At 40.0% G+C, this 20,222-nt stretch overlaps 1 protein-coding gene across 1 annotated transcript in view; it reads right to left on the bottom strand.

Annotated features, from left to right (window-relative positions):
• arid3c (AT rich interactive domain 3C (BRIGHT-like)) overlaps positions 1 to 20,222 on the bottom strand; it is a 97,182-nt gene that overhangs the window by 10,525 nt on the left and 66,435 nt on the right. The window contains exons 3-5 of the mRNA XM_079686842.1: positions 15,931 to 16,003; positions 5,237 to 5,420; positions 3,046 to 3,290 (exon numbers count right to left, since the gene is read on the bottom strand). Coding sequence (XP_079542968.1) covers positions 3,046 to 3,290; positions 5,237 to 5,420; positions 15,931 to 16,003 — 502 coding nt within the window. The remainder of the gene's footprint in view (positions 1 to 3,045; positions 3,291 to 5,236; positions 5,421 to 15,930; positions 16,004 to 20,222) is intronic.

The raw sequence follows: 20,222 nt of genomic DNA, 5'->3' as shown, positions 1-20,222 counted from the left end.
ATATGCATTTACAATACTTTTATATATATTTATTAAGCATTCAATGGACACCAAATTGCAATTAAACAAATTCTTTATTAAAACTACAAAGGATTCTTATAGCACAGACATGTTTGGCTCACTGTGAGACTGTGGTAGTGGGCCTACGTCAAGGTGCTTCCTTATTCTGAGTCACTTGAAGAAGGAGATGATGACGAGTCAGGGAGATTTGGACTTTTGGGGTTCCTTTGACCATAGGGATAAATATTGGGTCTCCTTTTGTTGATGCCAGCTGCCCACCATCTTGCCACAGCTTCATCACTTTGATATTCAGCAGGAGCACAACCCTGGGATTTGATGAGGAGTAGATCTTCAATTGTTGAAGTGTGCAGGCTTAAACGCCAATCGCCCTGCATTCTCTTCATTACTGAGAACTGCCGTTCAACTTGAGAGGTAGAGACAGGAAAAACTAGGACTATTTGTATTAGGTGCAGCAGATTGGGGTACATTCTTCCCTTCTCCAACAAGAATCTGGACCATAATGGGAGGAAAGTTTCCCTACTATGGTGACGCACAATGTCGTATGTAGACAGTTCAGGCATGCCACAAGACATGTGAATGGGTATTTTGATCGCGTTTTGAAAATTGGGCGATATAAACGAGCAGCAAACTTTGAACTTCCGTCTGTGATCGCCGGTGGTCAAATAAGTCTGCACAGAGGTCTTTGACAGCTAACAACACAGCGCTAACTGCCTAGCACTAGATAATAATAAAAAAAGAACACAACTGCAACATAACTTATCCAAGTAGTAACAAAAACACTTCAAAATATTATAATTATGCATTACCATACGAGCAAGAAATAGTAATGTTATCCATAAAATTACACTTAAAGCTGGACAAATGAAAAACTTAACGGCAAACAGGATCATCACAAAACCTTACCTCACCTCAGCCTTTTCTTGAGCGGAAAATCAGCTAGCTAGGTCCTAGACCGTCCTACGCACACGGACGCGTGAGGGGGTGGGCGGAGATAGGTCCTAGACCAGGGGTCGGCAACCTTTTTCATATGAGGTGCCATTTAAAAAAAAAAGGTTTATCAGCGTGCCAACGATCGAGAATTATCAACGGGGGGGGGGGGTTGAGGAGCTTGACGCTCGTCAACTATCAGCCTCGCTGCGGGGAAGCAGTTTGTGGACATGTCAGCGCGCAACTTACATGATGCCGAATTTAACAAACACATTTAAACAATTGGTTTAAACGGCATAATAATAATAAGGGCGATCTTCCGTTCTGTGATTTTCCACAGCACACATGTTATGATATTAGGTTCATGCAGAGTGAGATGAGATCGCTGTCCCTTTAAGAGAGAGAGAGAGAGAGTGCTGGCACGCGTGCCAGGGGTTGCCGACCCCTGTCCTAGACTGATGTCAACTGTCATCATAGACCGTCCGAGCGGTGCATTCCAGGCTCAAATCAAGCGCACCGCTGATTTTTTTTTCCTCCTTCAAAATATGCTGGTGTTGAAGCCGTGTCAGAAAAGAGGCAGACTGCTAAACCACAAAACTTGATCAGAGAGGGCATCAAGGCCACTGTGGCCTTATGGCAGATATCATTTTTAAGGGCACAAGGCCAAAGTGGGAGGCCATGGCCCTCGTGGCCCTCGTGAAATTCCTGCCCTGATTAGCACTGTATATATTTCCATCTTATGATGTTAAAAAAATCATTTTAAACTTTACGATTAAATTGTTCTTGGTGATTTAACATTTAGCCAGATTGTAGACGCCCCTGCAGGCTTTCTGTTTAAGCTTGAGTGCTTTGTGTTGTTAATGCTGGCTGGGGAACATAAAGCAACCAACAAAGGCTCACATGCTGCAGAAGGTGAGAAGAAGAACAACCCATCAGGAACACATGATGCTTGCACATTTTTCAGTTTGTTGATTGAAACAATGCATCCTATGTAATATGTGAACCCCAGCGTAACTACACTGATATCACTAAAAGAGCTGTCTGATGTCTCCATGGCACGCTACGCTAATTACTCAGAGGCTGTTTTCCTCGCGGAGCTGTAATCAAAGCGCTCCTGTGCTCTTCGTGGGGCATTAGTGTGTCTCGGAAAACGCTGATATGAGGAAGTCCTGCAAGATGTTTCCTCTTTGGGGGGAATTGTGACACATATTCCTGACATGTGAACACACTGAATTCTTCTTATGTAGCCGGGGAATCATGCGACTCTTTCTCAAATAGATGTTGTGATCCCTAAAACACATCACGTGAAAGCTTTTGTTTGACAAAGTGTTCATACGGAGGAAATGAATCATCCTTCGGGGTGACAGAAATAAATATTTATTTGGGTGTCCTGCATCATGCCTATATTATTTTTATCATTATTATTTCATCACACCAACTTCATGCTTTTGTGCCATATTTCTCTTTGTAAAAAGTACACTGCACAATGCCTGCTGAAGGGTTGGTTTGCACATAATGCTTTAAGTATCCAGCTATTAGTTATCTAACAATGCCATGGTACATTCAGTTTAATGCATATTTACACATTATTATCCCCTTACTCGGTATAACTCTGCGTTACAATATTTATTTTTAATAGACCTGTCTTTTTTATGGTTAAGATACTTTCAATTAAATGTAAAACTTCTTGCATCCACTTATTGAATCCTAAACAAATTATTCAAAGGAAAAGCCCACCAGGACAATAAGCCCCCTTAGCAATATGACCATACATGGAAAAATACTTGCACAGGAAGTTTGGTTTGGTAGTTAGTGATGAACTCTCCTAAGGTAGAACCAGCTGCAGTACATGAAAGAAAGACGTGGTGGGAGAGATACTCCTTCTGGAGGAAACACAGGCCTTTGAGGACCATTTACATGCACTAAAACCTATATGACACACTACAGGAAAGGGCTTAATCGGACCTCTTTAAAGAATGAGTGTGGAAACAGTATACTGTAAACAACCAGTCAACATGGAGGAAGTGTTGAGTTTGCGTCTTTTTTTTTAAACGTTCAATATTTGATTGTTTCATGAATTTAAACCTTGTGTGGTACCTTTCTTTATCACAGGCACCTGGGAGATATGGCCAGAGTTGTGCATGGGCATGGAGAGGTGGGACATGTGCATCTTTGGTGAGGACAGGAGGGTGGGGGTGCCCACAGGAGAGTAGTTGAAGAGGGCCGAGCCGTAGCTCTGCCGCCGGCCCTCCCTCCGGTTGCTGTCGATGGCTGCCTGGAGCTCACCGGGGGAGCTGAGCCCCCGCTTCTCGCATTCATACGGGTAGAGGTACTTCATATACCTGCAGGGAAGGAGAAAGGGCAATCATTTACTCTGTCACATGTTGTCAATCACTCTTTCATCAATCCATACGTGCAGGGTTGGAGAGACATTGAAAAAACCGTCCCACAATGAAACCATGACACTTCAAAGTACACATTGTAACTGTTGAATCGTTTGCAGGGTTTACCTGAAAATGCTTTCATTTCCATTTTTTTTTTACAAATAAAACATAATAAACAAATCACCCAATGCCATCACCCTTTAATCACAGAGGGGTTAACATGTATGTTAGTAACAGCCTGCTTTCTCCATTTATCAGATTACTTAAAACGTGTCAATGTCAATTTGAAAATGTTTTCCTTCCTAATCCCAGCGAGTTTCCACCCAACATGTTCACACCTAACTGGGTTGATCATCAGCTTCTTACGACTAAAGACTGCAGACAGGAGAAGAGAGGGAGGATGAAAGAAGGAAGCACTTTACAGAGAAATCTGTCCTCCAATTTAAAATGATCTCAAATATGACTCAAACGAGAACCTGTAGAGTTAGTTCAGTTCCACAGCTGGACGACTGAATATCTGTTGACTTCAGAAACATTTGTGCTGGGAGGAAAAGCTTTGTGTGTTTGACCTCCTGTCAGTTTGCGCTGCAACACACACACACACACACACACGCACGCACGCGCACGCGCGCGGAAAGACACAACGTCCTCTATCACCAACAGTTTAAATCAGTTAGTTACCCATCATGCCAAATGAAGTGTGATTAGTGCTGCATCATGTATTCTTCATCTTAAGTAAGCAGCACCCAAACAACTGAAACATTGACCTCAATTAAATGTATCATATCAACAAATGTCCTATTACTGTATTAGTTAGTTGGAAGCAATAATATACATTTTAACAATAATACCTTAAATAATAATTTGATATAATATGTTTACTAAATTGTTGCTCTTTCCACCTTATATATCTCTCAGCTCACTGTGTGTAACTATGCCTCCTAAAACCAACACAGAGACCAGATTCATAAAAGCATCCTGCACCAAGGACGATGCATGCTCAGGCAAAACCCCTACATCTTTACCTTATGTAATTATAGCAATTATCTAGTGTTTAAATCATTGTAAGTGACAACTCCTCACAGGGTCTACAGAGTTGATTCTGCCCTGAAGGCATACATACCAAAAACCTCCTGAGGGCAATCAATGCAATACAATTCAGGGTTATTTCTTTTGTACTAGAAAGGTATCAAATATTTCATTAAATACTTTTTTTTTTTTTTAAATAACACTTTCCTTTGATGATTGTGTGGTGAGGAATAAAGTGCAAACGCAGTGTAATCTAAGAACACGGAGGCTCCAGATTAAAGGCCGAGCCCTCTAAAGACTATAATTAGCATGAATCACAGCGAGGTCGAGACCACACATGCACTCTGCTGCAGGAAGTGAACATGACTGTGCCTTTCACCTGTCTGGGCACGTAGAATCAAATAAGCCTTTGCGAGGCATTTCAAGAACAAATAAATAGTACTGACCCGAAAATCATCATTAAAGGGGCCATCCTGCTCATGTTCAGCTTCATATCAGTGTGCTGTGTCTCCATGCTGCATGTTCAAACAGCTCTTTATCTCTCTCATACTGCTTGTTAGCTAGCCATGTGATTGGTCAACAACTTAGAGATTTCCCACCCCTTAGCCTATCACGAACAATGTGATGGCAATACAAGCACGAGTGTTACATAGTGATGTCATTATATTCAGGAAAGAAAGAAAGGAGTTGAGTGTGTAAGAGAAACTCAGGGACTTGAGCCTCTGCAGAGCATTTACATGCACCAAAACCTTTATAACACACTACAGGGAAGAGAACACACCAACAAGCAAAATAGGGCTCTTTAAACAATATCAAAGCAGATAATGTGAGTCATGTTGGACACACACAGTGTCAGTGCAGGAGCTCATACTCACTGTGTTCTCAGAGTGAAAGCTGCACTGGTGATGGAGGTAGGGAGGTTAAGGCCTTTGGTGATCTCACGCCATATTTTCTTATTGATGACTTCCACTAAGCCGCCTTTTTCTGTGACGAGCTTGTAGAGCATGTAGAGATCCAACACCTGCTTGGCCATGATAGGAATGCGATTCACTGGAGTCCCTGCAGAAAGCAAACACAATATCCACAATCAATTCCATTCACTTCGGTTCCTCCGATCAATGGGCTTATGCACCTTCTTATAAGGCCAATTGATCTGGAGCCAGTCACATTTCTGGCAGCTCTGTTAACACCAAGAAATATAACTTTCACAAAAAGTTTCTAATATCTTATATACGCATCCACTGGAAATCCTTTATTGATTATGCATGCTTCATTTCAACAGGAATGATCTCTTGAGGAAACATTGAACATGTGCAGCTATAACCTCACTTAATGATGCAGAGCAACAATCTTAAAAGGGACACAAGCTCCCAATGCTCACAGTAAATATACTGTATTTATATATAACAAACTACATATCAAACATTAAATAAAGGGCAAAAGGTTAAAGGAATAACAACAGCACCACAGATGAATGAGTCTGTTAAAGCCTGTTTAAAACTCACAAAAACAATCTGTAGAAAACGGAAGGTAATCTTCTATTAATGACGGCCAACCTGTCCCCTTATTAGCAGAAAAAAGAGGCGCAGACAATAATTAGTATTTGCAATTTAATGTGAGGCAATAAAGAGCAAACGGCCGGCTCTTTGTGAACATTCCAAAGTGGTTGACCCTGAGATAATTAACCTGCATTTTGCTGATAGAGTTCCATTGTGCCCATCGGATTTACCATAATAGCAATCAATAGCGGCAGAAATATAGTGCAAACAACAGCAGTGGGGCCTTTACAGTGAGGGGGGAGGAGAGCTCTGAAGTATCGTCTAAGGTGGTAAAACCACATCAATTAAGGCCAGTAATTACGGCTTCGTTTCGCGGTGCTGGCATTTGAACGAATGAGACACTATTAAAACAAAAGATTGATGTTCCTCTTCTCTCACGAGACAATACCGGCAGTAAATCTGAAGCTGCACTGCCTCCACATCGCTCTTTGGAGAGGAAAGTGCCGGAGAGGCTTGATTGAGACAAAAAAGGACTTCAGCAGGTTACAGTATGGATGATCCTTCATAACATGAGGCGTATGAGTTTGTCTGGAAAAAAGAACGGACAAATCCAATCTTCATGATCAAAAAAAGGAAGGCACATGTTGATAAAATAGCAAATAAATGTACATCCAAGGCTAAAATATATACAAATATGTAGCAGCATTATAAAAGTAATTGAGGCAGCAGCTAGTTAACATACAATAATGTGTTTCCTTTACCAGAAACGCCATTTTTGTCATTTTGGTTAAGAAAAATCACTATATATATCACCATTATATTTTGGTTCACACTGGAAATATTTTATATTTAATTTTTCACTATTTATAATTTTAGACATTTTTTTTACATTTTGAAAAAAAAACGAAATTCCATAGAAAATGCATGCGGGTCATTTTTGACCCACTTATGGAAGCTTGGGGTAGTAATACAAAAACTACAATTTCTTAAAATGTAGATTTTTAATATTTGAATGGCATGATATCCAAAACATGTTTTTTGAGGAATATGAAATGATAAAAAAAATGTAATTACAAAGATACTCCAAGAAAACCACCTCACCGGGTCCAAAAAGACCCACTTATGCATCTAAGGGTTAAAGCAGATCTGCAATAATATCGGAAGGAATCATGTGATCACATTGTTAAAGTAAGACAATAAAACATACATTTTAGGTTAGTTTCAAGTGACAGTGACAGTAACACGTTTGCACTCATGAGACTACTTACGTTATGGAAATGATTGCAGTCTTTGTATCACAACAGTAAATTATATTTTGACAATAAAGGAAGTCGTTAAAACCAAAGGTTAACTTCATGAATGCATGAATTGTGAATAACAAATATATTTGTCGTGTTTGTGTGTCAAATGGGTGGTTGCTAATGTGGTATGAAAACACAATTGTAGTTTTCATAGGGTCTGTATGAAGTGTGATAATTGTCAGGGAGAATTGACAGTAAAATGACACAATACAAAACCAAAGCAGCAGTATATCGTCCGGTCCACCGCCCTCTTGATCTTTATTACCGCTGATTATAATGTGCATCCATGCTTATCTATAAAACTATTATTTTGTTGAAGACACAATAGCCAACCAAACAAGGATTGAGGTAATAAATAAAAGCTCAGCCTTTGTCTGACAGAATGTGAGGAGAGACAAGCCTCTTAAAACAAGAGTTATGTGCTTTCAATACCCAGGGTGATGTATTTGTCTCTCTGATTCGCTGAAAGAGATATCAGGAATAAAAGAGTGAGGATGGAGGCCTTTTGTCAGCACAAACTATCTCATCAGGTCATGTATCATTATTACAATGAGCAATGGTGGACAAGGTGGGAGAAATCCACTTTCAGAGTCTAACAGTGGTCTTCACTTAATCCCTCAGCTGCAGAGACAGAGGAGTTTGTAATTGGAACAATGTGGAGCATCAGGGCTCTAGTAGTGCAGTAATCATCTTTATGCTTGGCTTCATCGCTGATGCGCTCACTTTGCACCCCAAGCCGATAATGGGATGAGAATTTCTCCTCCTCATTGACTTTGCTCTTTTAACCCATGAAATGAACGATTAATGCAGCGTCACAGGGGAAACCAACTGTTTATCTAGCTCTGCTCAAGCGCCGAAATGAAGACGAGGAGGAGGGGGAGCACACAACCTGTCACACATCACCATTTTTCAACACAATTCATACAAAAATCCAAGCAATAATATACTTGAGTATTGTCTGTGTGTCAGAGGTACCTCGTATGAAGTCAAACAGATTGTGGTAAAGCAGATAGGATTTACCATATTACCCACCATGCTAAACTTTGGCAATTAGCATAAACACTAACAAGGTAAAGCTGAGACTGATGTTTGCAGCTAAATGGCAATAAAGCTAATTCAATGTTCCACTTGAATAAAGCACATTAAGGATATTTAACACAATTGTTCTTATAGTGCTCATACATATTGAGATGAACTGAAGGACAATAGTGACTGTAATGCTTGTAAGCCGTTTTGTCCAATACAACTATTTGCTTTAAGGTTAAACTGAGCAGAACAATGATAAGATTGTAATTAGTATAATATAATGTTGAACTGTAGTTGACTATAAAGAGTAAAGCTACCATAAATACAGTCACGTGAAATGTGTTGAAATAATACATTTAATTAAAATCAACGTTTCACTTTTTTCAGTGTGGCCAATAATAGAACAGCTTGTACAGGCTGGGTATTTCATTATTACCTCCCTTCATTCTAATGGATTCAACCTCGAGTCCTTCAAGACAAAAGAGCTAACTGCTAGCTTGTCAGAAAAGATGCTTCTTTAGCCTTCTGTTTGTGTGTTCAGAGTCAATTGCTTTCAGGATCTTACGTATCTGTTTAAGAGGATTACCAATATGAAAGCAAAACAACAACTTGGTATGGCTCGTTAAATCACACGGCCAACAAAAACAAGGAATTAAGCAGCGTAACTCAGAGTATTATCGCCGGTGTCAAACTGTGTGGGAAATAGCATATTTTGTCAATAATTTACTTAAATAAACACTTATTATGACAGAACATGAGCACAGGCCTTAGCTTAGTTTCCCCTGCACTGAAAAACTGAAACGTTGACTTTAATTAAAGGTATCATGTCAGCAAATTCCCACATAACTGTATTAGGTTAGTTGAAAGCAATGATATTAAGTTGAACCTAATATTTGATTTAAACTTGATATTATTGCTTTCAACTAACCTAATACAGATATGTGAAATCTATTGACATAATACATTCAATTAAAGTCAACGGTTCAGTTTTTTCAGTGTGCCCACTCTGAGAAGACTGCACTAAACAGAGAAAAACATCAAATAAAGAAAGGCGACTCAAAGGTGAGGCAAAGTAAGGAGGAATATTTAGTGTCACAGCGATCGAACACTTAGCCATTTTTTACAGTAACTCTCAAGTAGCCTTTTCTTTTCCACATAGTATTCTTAAGCAATTAGGTGGGGGACAAAAGTTGACTTATTTGAGAAAAGTGCTGATGGTAGTCTTCAGAGATAATAATCAATTAATACCCACAGCCCAGGGCAACAGTAAATCACCGTGGGTATTTATCAACACACAAAGGAGGCCCTCACAGCCATTGTCTGCTCCTCTTTTGATGGAATCTCTCCGTGAGGATCCCATGTCTCTGCTTCACACTGAACCACCACCACCACAAATGTGTTCTGAACATCTGCTGCATGATTCAAGCGATAAAGGTCCCTCCGACAAGATATAAGTGAAATACTGCGCTATCACAGAGGGAATGAAACAGAAAGTTAGACACTCCTCTGGCAGCTTTATTTTCTTAGATATGATACCACTTCATCTTTATCCCAAACTTTAATTTTTATACCAGGAAACTCATTGGCTTTCTTGTCATACAAGGCAACAGGAGTCAAGATCAAGCATCCATACATGACTGAATACAGTACATGTAACTGATAGTGATAACACTGCATTTAAATAATGACTTTGATAGAGAAACTCAATTGATGTAGAAAGTCAGACCTCATATCAGGTCTAGTGCAGTGATGATGTATCTCTGGCTGAAGGGCAAACTATGTGAACGCAACTACACTGAAAAAACTGAAACATTGACTTTAATTAAATGTATTATGTCTCCATTTCACATAACTGTATTAGGTTAGTTGAAAGCAACAATGTGAAGTTTAAATACTAAATATTAGGTTCAACTTAATATTATTGATTTCAAAAGTTATGTGAAATCTGTTGACATCAGACATTTCATTAAAGTCAACGTTTCAGTTTTTCAGTGTACAGTAAAAAACAAGTGCTAAACTGGATATGTATATCGTTCATTACTTAATCCCTTCATAGTTCAAATATTAGCAGCACAAACAGCTCCTTCAGTAACTGGATACTGGACACAGCCTGTCAGCAGACTCCGTCCGTCCCGGTGGGTTAGAGAACACTGCACGCATTAGTCTGAAAACGTTACTGTCTTTATAATAAGTCTGACCATCGTTGGTATACAAGAGAAATAGTGGTGACAAGATGACGAGAACATTAGGAGGACCGGCGTGTGCTAGACAGACAATCATTTACTCACCATTGACTCTGTTTCGGTTTGTAAAATCAATTAACAAACAAACAATATTAAAATCCATGTGAACATTTGACTGCAGCCTATGTGCGAGGACTTAATGGCTGAATATAATTAAAGACAGGAAATAAATCAATGAAGAGCAGTCGGCCATGTTTTCTTTTAAGGTGTAATAGATGTGCACCAGCATCTTCAGCCTCTCTATAGTCAAACTGAAGGGGTGCTCTCCTGAGTCAGGACTTCAGAGAGTTTATAAAGTGCCAGTGTGTGGTGGTACGTCCATTTAACAGCAGACATTAAATATCATATACATAATGATGCTTTATAGGGTGTAATCACCTGAACCCTGGAATGGACACACTTAACGTGACACAATGTGTTGTCGCGGAAACAACCGATCCTGACCGACACACTGCATTATTAAACATTATAAAACGTATGCAATAACTTGCCCAAGTGCTTATATACTTTTAACGTTATGCTTATAACTATCCAAATGATCAAATTAAGTTTCACAGTGTTGAGTAATGTGGCGTTTCTTAAAGAGCCTGTGACACGAGTGTCCCCCATCATCCAAACCGATAAATTTGAGTAAATATTGTCCCCTTGAAAACTGTTACTGAACTGATTTTGGATATTTGTACTTTGATAACCATTAATCTGCCTTTCGATGTTGACCATATTCTGGATTTTCTCGGGGATTCTTCAAATCCCGCCAAATGATGTGTGACGTCATTGCGGGCCAAGCGCTCCAGCTGCACCGTTCAGGATCCCAGCATCTGCATGTAAACGCACGATGGGGCACACAGCAGCAAGCTCAGACAGCGATGACAGTTTAATTTTGAACGTGTCTGAGAGCTCATATGAGGCTGAAGGATCGGTTTATGTTGTATCTATTAGAAGTTTAGGAATTAGGTGCGTCAATATGGGCGATAATACGGTCATGTAGCCAGTGGTGGACTGGGACTAAAAATCAGCCCGGGACTCTCAACCGGCCCACTTCGGTACCGCAAGTAAATTGTCAACGGGGGGAGTGGGGGATGTGCTAGTGACTTATCCGACCGGCCCACTTCGGTACCGGCCCATCGGGATTCGTCCCGATGGCCAGTCCGCCACTGCACCCAGCCCAGCCCACGTAAACTGTCAACGGGGGGAGCCTCGCTGCGGGGAAACGGTGGACCTAGTGTACCGATCGGAGTCGGAATAATAATAATAATAATAATCCATGCATTTTATCCATTAATTTCCCCAACATTGTGGAAAAAACCCCATATATAATCCATGTTGGTGTACTACAACTACAAAAAGCATCGGTTTGTTTTCTCATCAGGAAATGCAGACCGGCTCAAACAAACGATTTTTAAATCATCCTCCTCACGATCATTTAATGTATCATATGTTCGCCGAATTGACAAGAAAGCATAAATAAATGTAGTTTCATCCACTTGAGTTTAGAACTACAAAAATAATCGATTTGTTTTTATATCACATCCTACGGGAGGAAATTCAGCAGCTCTCACTACCGATTTTTAATCCTAATTTAATCATCATCTTCACCACGATCATTTATGTTTATGTTCACCAAATTGACATGAAAGCACTGACAAATATGAATATACTGTAGTCAACTTCATTAAAACGTTATTAACGTGCCTAAACTCAGTAATTCACCATTTCTACGCATGACAACACACTTGTTCCGTGTTTGGCTCTCTCGCCGCACAGTGAAGCATTCCCGCATTGACGTCACTTCCGGCTTCCCCCAAAACTTCAAAATGAGTTGATGGAATTTCCCCGCGATGCTCGAAATTATTGATATTTATCGGAACGGTATCGCACCTTCTTTTTTAAACTGACGGTTCGAGATTACTAGTAGCCCAATATTTCATTGCAAAACAGTTGTTGGGATGCTGTCACAGGCTCTTTAAACTTTTTTCAACAATGGCGATATGCACGGTAGATGTGAAGTACATTCATTGCATACAATTGAATTTATTCCAAATATTTTCATACTAATACTTCTAATTAGTGTTCGTGTGGATTATCTGGTGGACAGGGGGTGTTCTCAAAAATCTATCAAAAGGTATACAGTATGGCAATTATGATGAATTTAGTTGTCCTAATACTGAATCTCAGCAGGTCCTCACACTGGATAATGCTGATGTTTGAATTTTTGCAACTATGATTAAATGATTTTGGTCAGAAGTGCTCTGCTTGCAGTCGGAGCAGTTCTTAGCAATGTCTGTTTGAGCGGGCTCTGCTTACACCAGGTGTGAACAGTATGCATGGAGGAATAAAGAGCCTGAGCTCCAAAGCCCTACAGCTGATGAACTGGGCTGCCTGCTTCCTAGTGGTGAAGATGTGTGTCATTCAGTAAAGAGAGTTAGGGATATTCACTCTGTTATGATTTCAAAGAGAGAGTAACCTGAAAATGTCACCAGTGTAACCTGAAATCTCTATATTTCAGAGGCTGTAAACAGCATTTTCTCACATTTTGCCATTAAACATAAATCAAATATCAAAAAAGTTGATGAGTTGTTTTCTGTTGATCAACTAATTGATCCTTTGACAAAAATAAATAAATAATGTCACTGCTGACCTAGTGTGAGATGAAAAAACACTCAAATGCGTTACTTTGGAAGGCCATTATAAAAATGATTTTTTTTTTTCTTTGGAGGAAGTTTGAAGACTTGCTAGTGTCACTTCTTGCAATCCAAAACAGCAAAAGGCCAGTTATTTATTCATTCATTTCATTATTTGTATTTCTATCATTGTTCGTATTTGTATTTGGCTATAATATCTCTGGGCACTTGTCACTTGAATGTGGTTTCATGGTACTTAGTCCACCTGCTTAGATATGTTTTACCCAGTGACTTTAGTGATGGCTTGTGTCATTTTCTTCTTTAAACATCGGGAAATCACAATTCCAGAATTCTTTATAAAGGCATCACAGTGAGATACTAGTATAGCCTCTGACAGCATTTTGTTTTATTGGAAGTTTAGTTGTGACTGCTACTGTACCTGCACTGTGAGCAATCTATGTCCAAAAAATAATAAAAACTACATTTGCATCTTAAGCTCAATTCTGACAAGCCATACAATGCAGTCCAGCTCAGATGAGAGCCCGAACCTCCTGTATGACTGTGGTCCGGATTCATCCAGACAATAAATCCACAGGGTGAGAGGAGCGCTGTATTTTTGACACTTTTCACTGGATCTCTGCGCAGAGAGCCAGCCTGGCTGACATCTCTTTGTCTCTGCTGAATGACAGTGATGTGTTCAAGAAACATTGATTGGGATATTTGAGCAGTCAAAGTTGTCAGAGGCGAGAGGTGGAGATAGGCTGCTGCTGATCTGCTCTGCACTGACAATGTCTCTTTACACTAAGTCCAAAATCAATCTCTAATTGAACGCTCCAACAACAATCCATACCGTCTCTAAACCCAAGTGACCACCCAACTACATCATTACTTCATCAACGTGTGCTTTATGCAGCTGTCACCGCACAGCTGGACTCAAACCGGACTTTGCTTTTTGGGATTTTCATAAACAGTAATGTGTCAAACATCCAGCGTGTTAACTGCTGCTGGCAATATAGCAGATGTTTTAAAGACAAATATAAAATGAATATAATCTTCTGACATTCGCATTAAATGAAATTGTTAGTATCACAATATAGAAGTAATGTAACCTGATACAGACGGACCCCGACTGTTGTGTCGCCTCGCATCTCTGCATCTTGGCCATGTGTCACACTGGAACACACCGCAAAGACTTCAGCCGACGGCCAAGAAGCACGTACGAACCGCACATGCGTGAGTGGCAATAACTCTCCTTATCAGCAGGCGGTGGTAGTGTGTATTCGTCATTCAAAAGTTAAATGAAATCTCAGATTTGCCTTCTTAATAGTTTGTTTGGGTCCCTCACTTCCGTTTCGCTTCTCATGCACTGATTCGCTGAACAGCCAATCAGAGTGATTTATTTGACCGACAGCCTTTGGCCGACTTCCCACCGATTCGACATGTGGAATCCGCCGCCTTGAACAAGAAGTGTTCCTTCGTTGTGAAGAGTCTGCTTCATGCGCTCCGCAGCAGTAGTCCCGCTGCGACAGAGTCCAACAGAGAGGCAGGAGCTGTGGGACCGTAGCCTAGAGTGATCCTTCGTTAGCGTGAAGAGTCTGCAACAACTTCAAAAATCTGGGCTATATAAAAATCTCTGGCCCGCGAAAGTGTCTATTGGATAAATGTTGGCCCTTGGATAAATGTAGTTGGTGATCCCTGCATACCAACAAGTTTGTTCGCTACAACTGTTCCGAAATCACATGTCATCCATGTGTAGATATCACCTAACACAAATCATTTCAACTCATTAAAAGACATCTTTAAACTTTAATGCATTCCAGCTAATATTAATGTTGTGCAAATGAGGTGACTTTTCAAAACACAAAGGATAAAGATTTTAATTATAGCTTTTACATTCTCATTCTACATTAAACTTTCTATAATAAAAATACATAACGTTTACCCTATGCATTTTGATTCAAATCCATTTTCTGTTGTGAACTCGATTAGGGTTAGCAATTATTGTTTATTGAAAATAAACCACAATAAAAGTCCCGCGTTTTAATGCCATGTCCATTGTGCATTATGAGTAAGGGCAAGACAGGTGAGGACATTATGTATCTGCAGACATTGTGTACCGAACAAGGAATTCAAAGTAACAAAAACATGGCAGCCTTGGGCTCCTAAAATAGACTTTCATTGTAAGTGGTAGGGCCTTTTATTCTCTGCTGGGTGGTTAACTTCCTTATGTTATGGAAGGGTCCTAACACACATCTATTTCCCCCCTACAAAACTAGCGGCTGCCAGCTGAATGCTCACTTTGGGAAAACACACCGTCACACATAAGAGGCCAATACAAGAAGACAGGGTGTTGCCCTTCACTAAGAAGAAGCTGATCATGCCAGGTCACCTTGCTATAATCAGCTGGAATTGTCAGAATTGAGTTTTGATAAAAAAATGAAATTAAAGTTTCACAGAAAAAATTGAAAGATTAACTTTATCAAATGTATTACGTCAATATATTTCCCGTAACTGTATTAGGTTAGTTGAAAGCAATAATATTAAGTTTGAATACAAATATTAGGTTCAACTTAATATTATTGCTTTCCACTAACTAAATACAGTTTTGTGAAATTTGTGGCCATAATGCCTTTAATTAAAGTCAATGTTTGCATTTTTTCAGTGCATTGCTTTTTATTCAGCTTTCAACTCAATCTCATAGACCCTCAAACAACTTCTTGAGAAGGAAAAACTTCAAAAATCATCAGGAGCTTTGGTATCTGTTAATAGGTACTGACAACTGAAAAGTAATAATTGTAATAATAAGGAAAAGAGTGCAAAGGTACACATCTGAACATTATTTTTGAAAGAAGAAGCTTATTGCTGTGGAAACCACTCACCCCGTTTCTGCATGAAGCTGAAAAGATCATCGAGAAACTCTTTGCGCTTTTCGTCATCGTCCAATTCATACAACTGAAAAAAAGAAGGAAAGAAATTGAATGAATTAGACATTTTTACGAAAGAAAAACAAGGCCGTGTTTGATCATTGAGAGGTTGGTGGAGTTTTTCGTGAACTCTGAGGATTATGGCCGATCAGGAGAGGACAATAAGCTCCTTGAAGACAGTCTGTGAACGGCCTTGAGCCCGGAGCAGCGACTGACCAGCAGCCCGCTCACACCTCCAGCACAAAGGCTCAGCGCCAAACCGCTGCTGGAACAATATCAGGAAGAGGCTTTCTGCCCATGAATAGCTTTCTCACATCTGTGCGCCTTAGAGAGGTATGGCTTTGTCAGCTCCAACCAAATGACCATCAGGGTTTCTTATCTGACCCCTTCAAAAAGGTGAACGCAAACATGCTGTTCATTCATACAAAGCTCTGAGCGTGGTGTTTAAATATCTTCTATAGTTTGGATGTGTTCCAGTCAGGATTTCGTCCAAACCACAGCACTGAGACTGCTCTTGTTAAGGTCTTCAATGACATCCACTTAAACACAGACAGTAGCAGAACTTCAGTGTTAGTATTATTAGATCTCAGTGCTGCGTTTGACACTGTTGACCACAACATATTACTAAACCGACTGGAAAACCGGGCGGGACTTTCCTCAACAGGTCTAAATTGGTTTGAATCCTACTTAAAGGACAGAAACAACTTTGTTTGTATAGGTAAATACACATCTGAGTTGACAAATATAACATGTGGGGTTCCTCAAGGCTCCATCTTGGAGCCTCTTCTCTTTAACTACATCTACATGCTACCACTGGCTCAGATAATGAAAAACAACAAAATAAGTTACCATAGCTATGCGGATGACACACACATTTACATAACCATTTCACCAAGAGACTATGCTCCAATTCAAACACTGAGTAAGTGCATTGAACAAATAAATGACTGGATGTGTCAGAACTTTCTCCAATTAAACAAAGATAAAACTGAGGTAATGGTTTTTGGAGCCAAGGCAGAACGTATAAAAGTTAGCGCTGAGCTTCAGTCTGCAATGTTCAAAACAACAGATAAAGCCAGAAATCTAGGTGTAGTCATCGACTCTGACCTGAGTTTCAACAGTCACATTAAAACAGTTACTAAATCAGCTTACTATCACCTAAAGAACATATCTAAGATTAAAAGACTAATGTCACTGCAGGATTTGGAAAAACTTGTCCATGCTTTTATCTTCAGTAGACTGGACTACTGTAATGGTGTCTTCACAGGTCTCACTAAAACATCTATTAGAAAGCTTCAGCTGATTCAGAACGCCGCTGCTCGAGTCCTCACTAACACTAAGAAAGTGGATCACATCACTCCTGTTCTGAAGTCTTTACACTGGCTTCCTGTGTGTCAAAGAATAGATTTCAAAATACTGCTGCTGGTTTATAAAGCATTGAATGGTTTAGGCGCAAAATACATTTCTGATCTCCTGCTAAATTATGAACCATCCAGATCTCTCAGGTCTTCAGGGACTGGTCAGCTTTCTGTCCCCAGAGTCAGAACTAAACATGGTAAAGCAGCGTTCAGTTATTATGCTCCAAATATCTGGAACAAACTGCCAGAAACCTGCAGGTCAGCTGCAACTCTGACTACTTTTAAATCCAGGCTGAAGACTTATCTTTTTGTCGCTGCTTTTAATTGAAACTGAGCCGTTGTGTTCATCAGTAAAGTGGAACTTCTGCTAGAACTATTCATATCTTAAACTGCACTGTAACTTTTTATTCATGTACTTTTTCTTATAATGTTTCTCCAATTATCTTTTCTTTTTAATGACTGTTTTTATATGCCTTTGTCTGAATGTCTTTCATTTTTGTAAAGCACCTTGAATTGCCTTGTGTTGAAAGCATACTTGCCAACCCTCCGATTTTCGAGGGAGACTCCCGATTTCATTGCCCTCTCCCGGTTTCCCCCCCGGGTCATATTTCTCTCGCATTTCTCCCGATTTCTGACAAAATCAGATTTACTCTCAGGACTGTTTCCACTCAGACTTTAATACAGCTACACCATTGTTTGGTTTCCATGGTAAAGTCTGAGAGGGTGAGGAAGATAGTCACAGAAAACTGAACAAGAATCGACAACTCGACCCTCTGCTCATTCCTTTCCTGTAATATATATTCCGTAAATACAGGTCCAGCCCACACATATGCTCCATCAAGGATGGTGCTACAGGCCGCAAGGCAGTGCACATACAACTACAATAAGCATGTTAATGTTAATCTAATACAGCTCTGGCGATCCACTAGCACCTCCCCCCCCCCCCCCCCCCGCAGTTGTTTTGGAAATGCTCCCGATTTCTGAGGACTCAAGGTTCGCAAGTATGGTTGAAAGGTGCTATATAAATAAACTTGCCTTGCCCTGCCTTGCCTTGCCTATAGAGGACACAATATTAGAAATAATTCCAAATGCAATGAAATCAAGCTGCCTTTCACTCAGCACATTCCGGCGGCAGCCTATACACCAACATGATCACATACTACGGTTTAAAAAAGCAGAAATAAAATCTGAGCTGACAGAAAATGCTCCGATTTAGTTTAAATACCCGGACACACCAAGCTGACACCAAAGAACTGACACAGACGGACCCCGACTGTTATGTCGCCTCACGTCTCCTGTGTCTTGGCCAACAGTCGCACTGGAACACACCGCAAAGACTTCAGCCGATGGCCAAGAAGCACGTACGAACTGCGCATGCGTGAGTCGCAATAACTCTCCTTACCAGCAGGCGGCGGTAGAGTGTATTCGTCATTCAAAAGAGGCAACAACCGGAAGACAGACTGCGTGATACACAGAGAGAAGAAGAACAGACTGCGTGATATAAACAAACAACAAATAGCTTGTGCGTTAAGGTGACCAGATTTTCTGGTTCAATGTAATTCGAACATTTGTAGTAAGTAAAATAAGTCTTTGATACTGGATAGTTTTTTATTTATTCTTGTATAAAAACAGAAGGACGATAGCCCATATATGACATTTCAAAAGTATTTTATTTTGAAATTCTAAATCAGATTGTCCTGATTTTCTCTGATTGACTAGATGGGGTCTCCTGCTATCACCCTGAAGTGAAATAAGTATTTGATTGACTTCGAATGACTCTATCATAATGGACGGTTTCCATTAAATAATAATCAAAATATAGATGGACAATAGATCTAATTTGAGATTTTAAACAGCATACATTTTAAATAGTCACCCAGTGGAAATGTCAGATATGTCTTCATAACTGTATAGGCCTACTTACATTTTACATTCACTCAGTTATAATGTGGTAGTTATACGTAGTTTGTTTTAAATTATTATTGATCACATTATATAGCATATATTTCTTAATTTAAGCTCTAGTATATATGAATATGTCTGGTGTGTTTTTTTAGGTATATTTGTTATTGACCGAGTAAACGCTTTTATTTTGAAGGCAGTTTTTACAGGCCTCTACCGTAACGGCTCCTACACACGGCGGCGTGCGGGGGGGGGGGTTGAAACTCGACCAACAACCAATCACATGAATCCCCCGCCCCAGACACACAAGCACGCGGTTTGATTGGCTAGAGCTTGTACTGTTGATTCGATTGGCTAACGCCTCCGTCGAGGCGGCAAAAGTAGAACATTGCTCTACTTTTGCAGCGAGCACTGAGAGAGAAGCTACGCTTTGCTCCCACAATGCAGTTCGGCGAATCGTGACGTCACCCCATTCAAAGTGAATGGGCAGAAGCGTTGAAGCGGCAACGCACGCCGCCGTGTGTAGGCTCCGTAATGCATAGGATATTCGCGAATCGCAATACAACAGGGTTCATGCAGGTTAGGCCAACTCAAATTTAAGACTTTTTAAGACCTTTTTAAGACCAATTTCAATAGAATTTAAGACCTATTTCACGGCAATAAAGTATGAAGGAAAATTGCTATGAAAGAAGAAATACGTCCCATAATTACTTTACATAAGTAAATGTATTCATGTTCAACATAAGAACAATGACTGAACATAACATAACAGTACAGAACTGTGTTAGCGTGTTAGACAAAACGTGTGTATGTATGTGTGTGTGTCTGTGTGTGCTTGAGTGTGTGTGTGTGTGTGTGTGTGTGTGTGTGTGTTTGTGTGTGTCTGTGTGTGTGTGTGTGTGTGTGTGTGTGTGTGTGTGTGTGTGTGTGTGTGTGTGTGTGTGTGTGTGTGTGTGTGTGTGTGTGTGTGTGTGTGTGTGTGTGTGT

Source organism: Notothenia rossii (genome assembly GCF_949606895.1).
Source record: "Notothenia rossii genome assembly, chromosome: 6".
Classification (NCBI taxonomy): domain Eukaryota; kingdom Metazoa; phylum Chordata; class Actinopteri; order Perciformes; family Nototheniidae; genus Notothenia; species Notothenia rossii.
The sequence above is the reverse complement of the archived record's forward strand: the minus strand, read 5'-3'. Positions and strand labels throughout refer to the sequence as shown.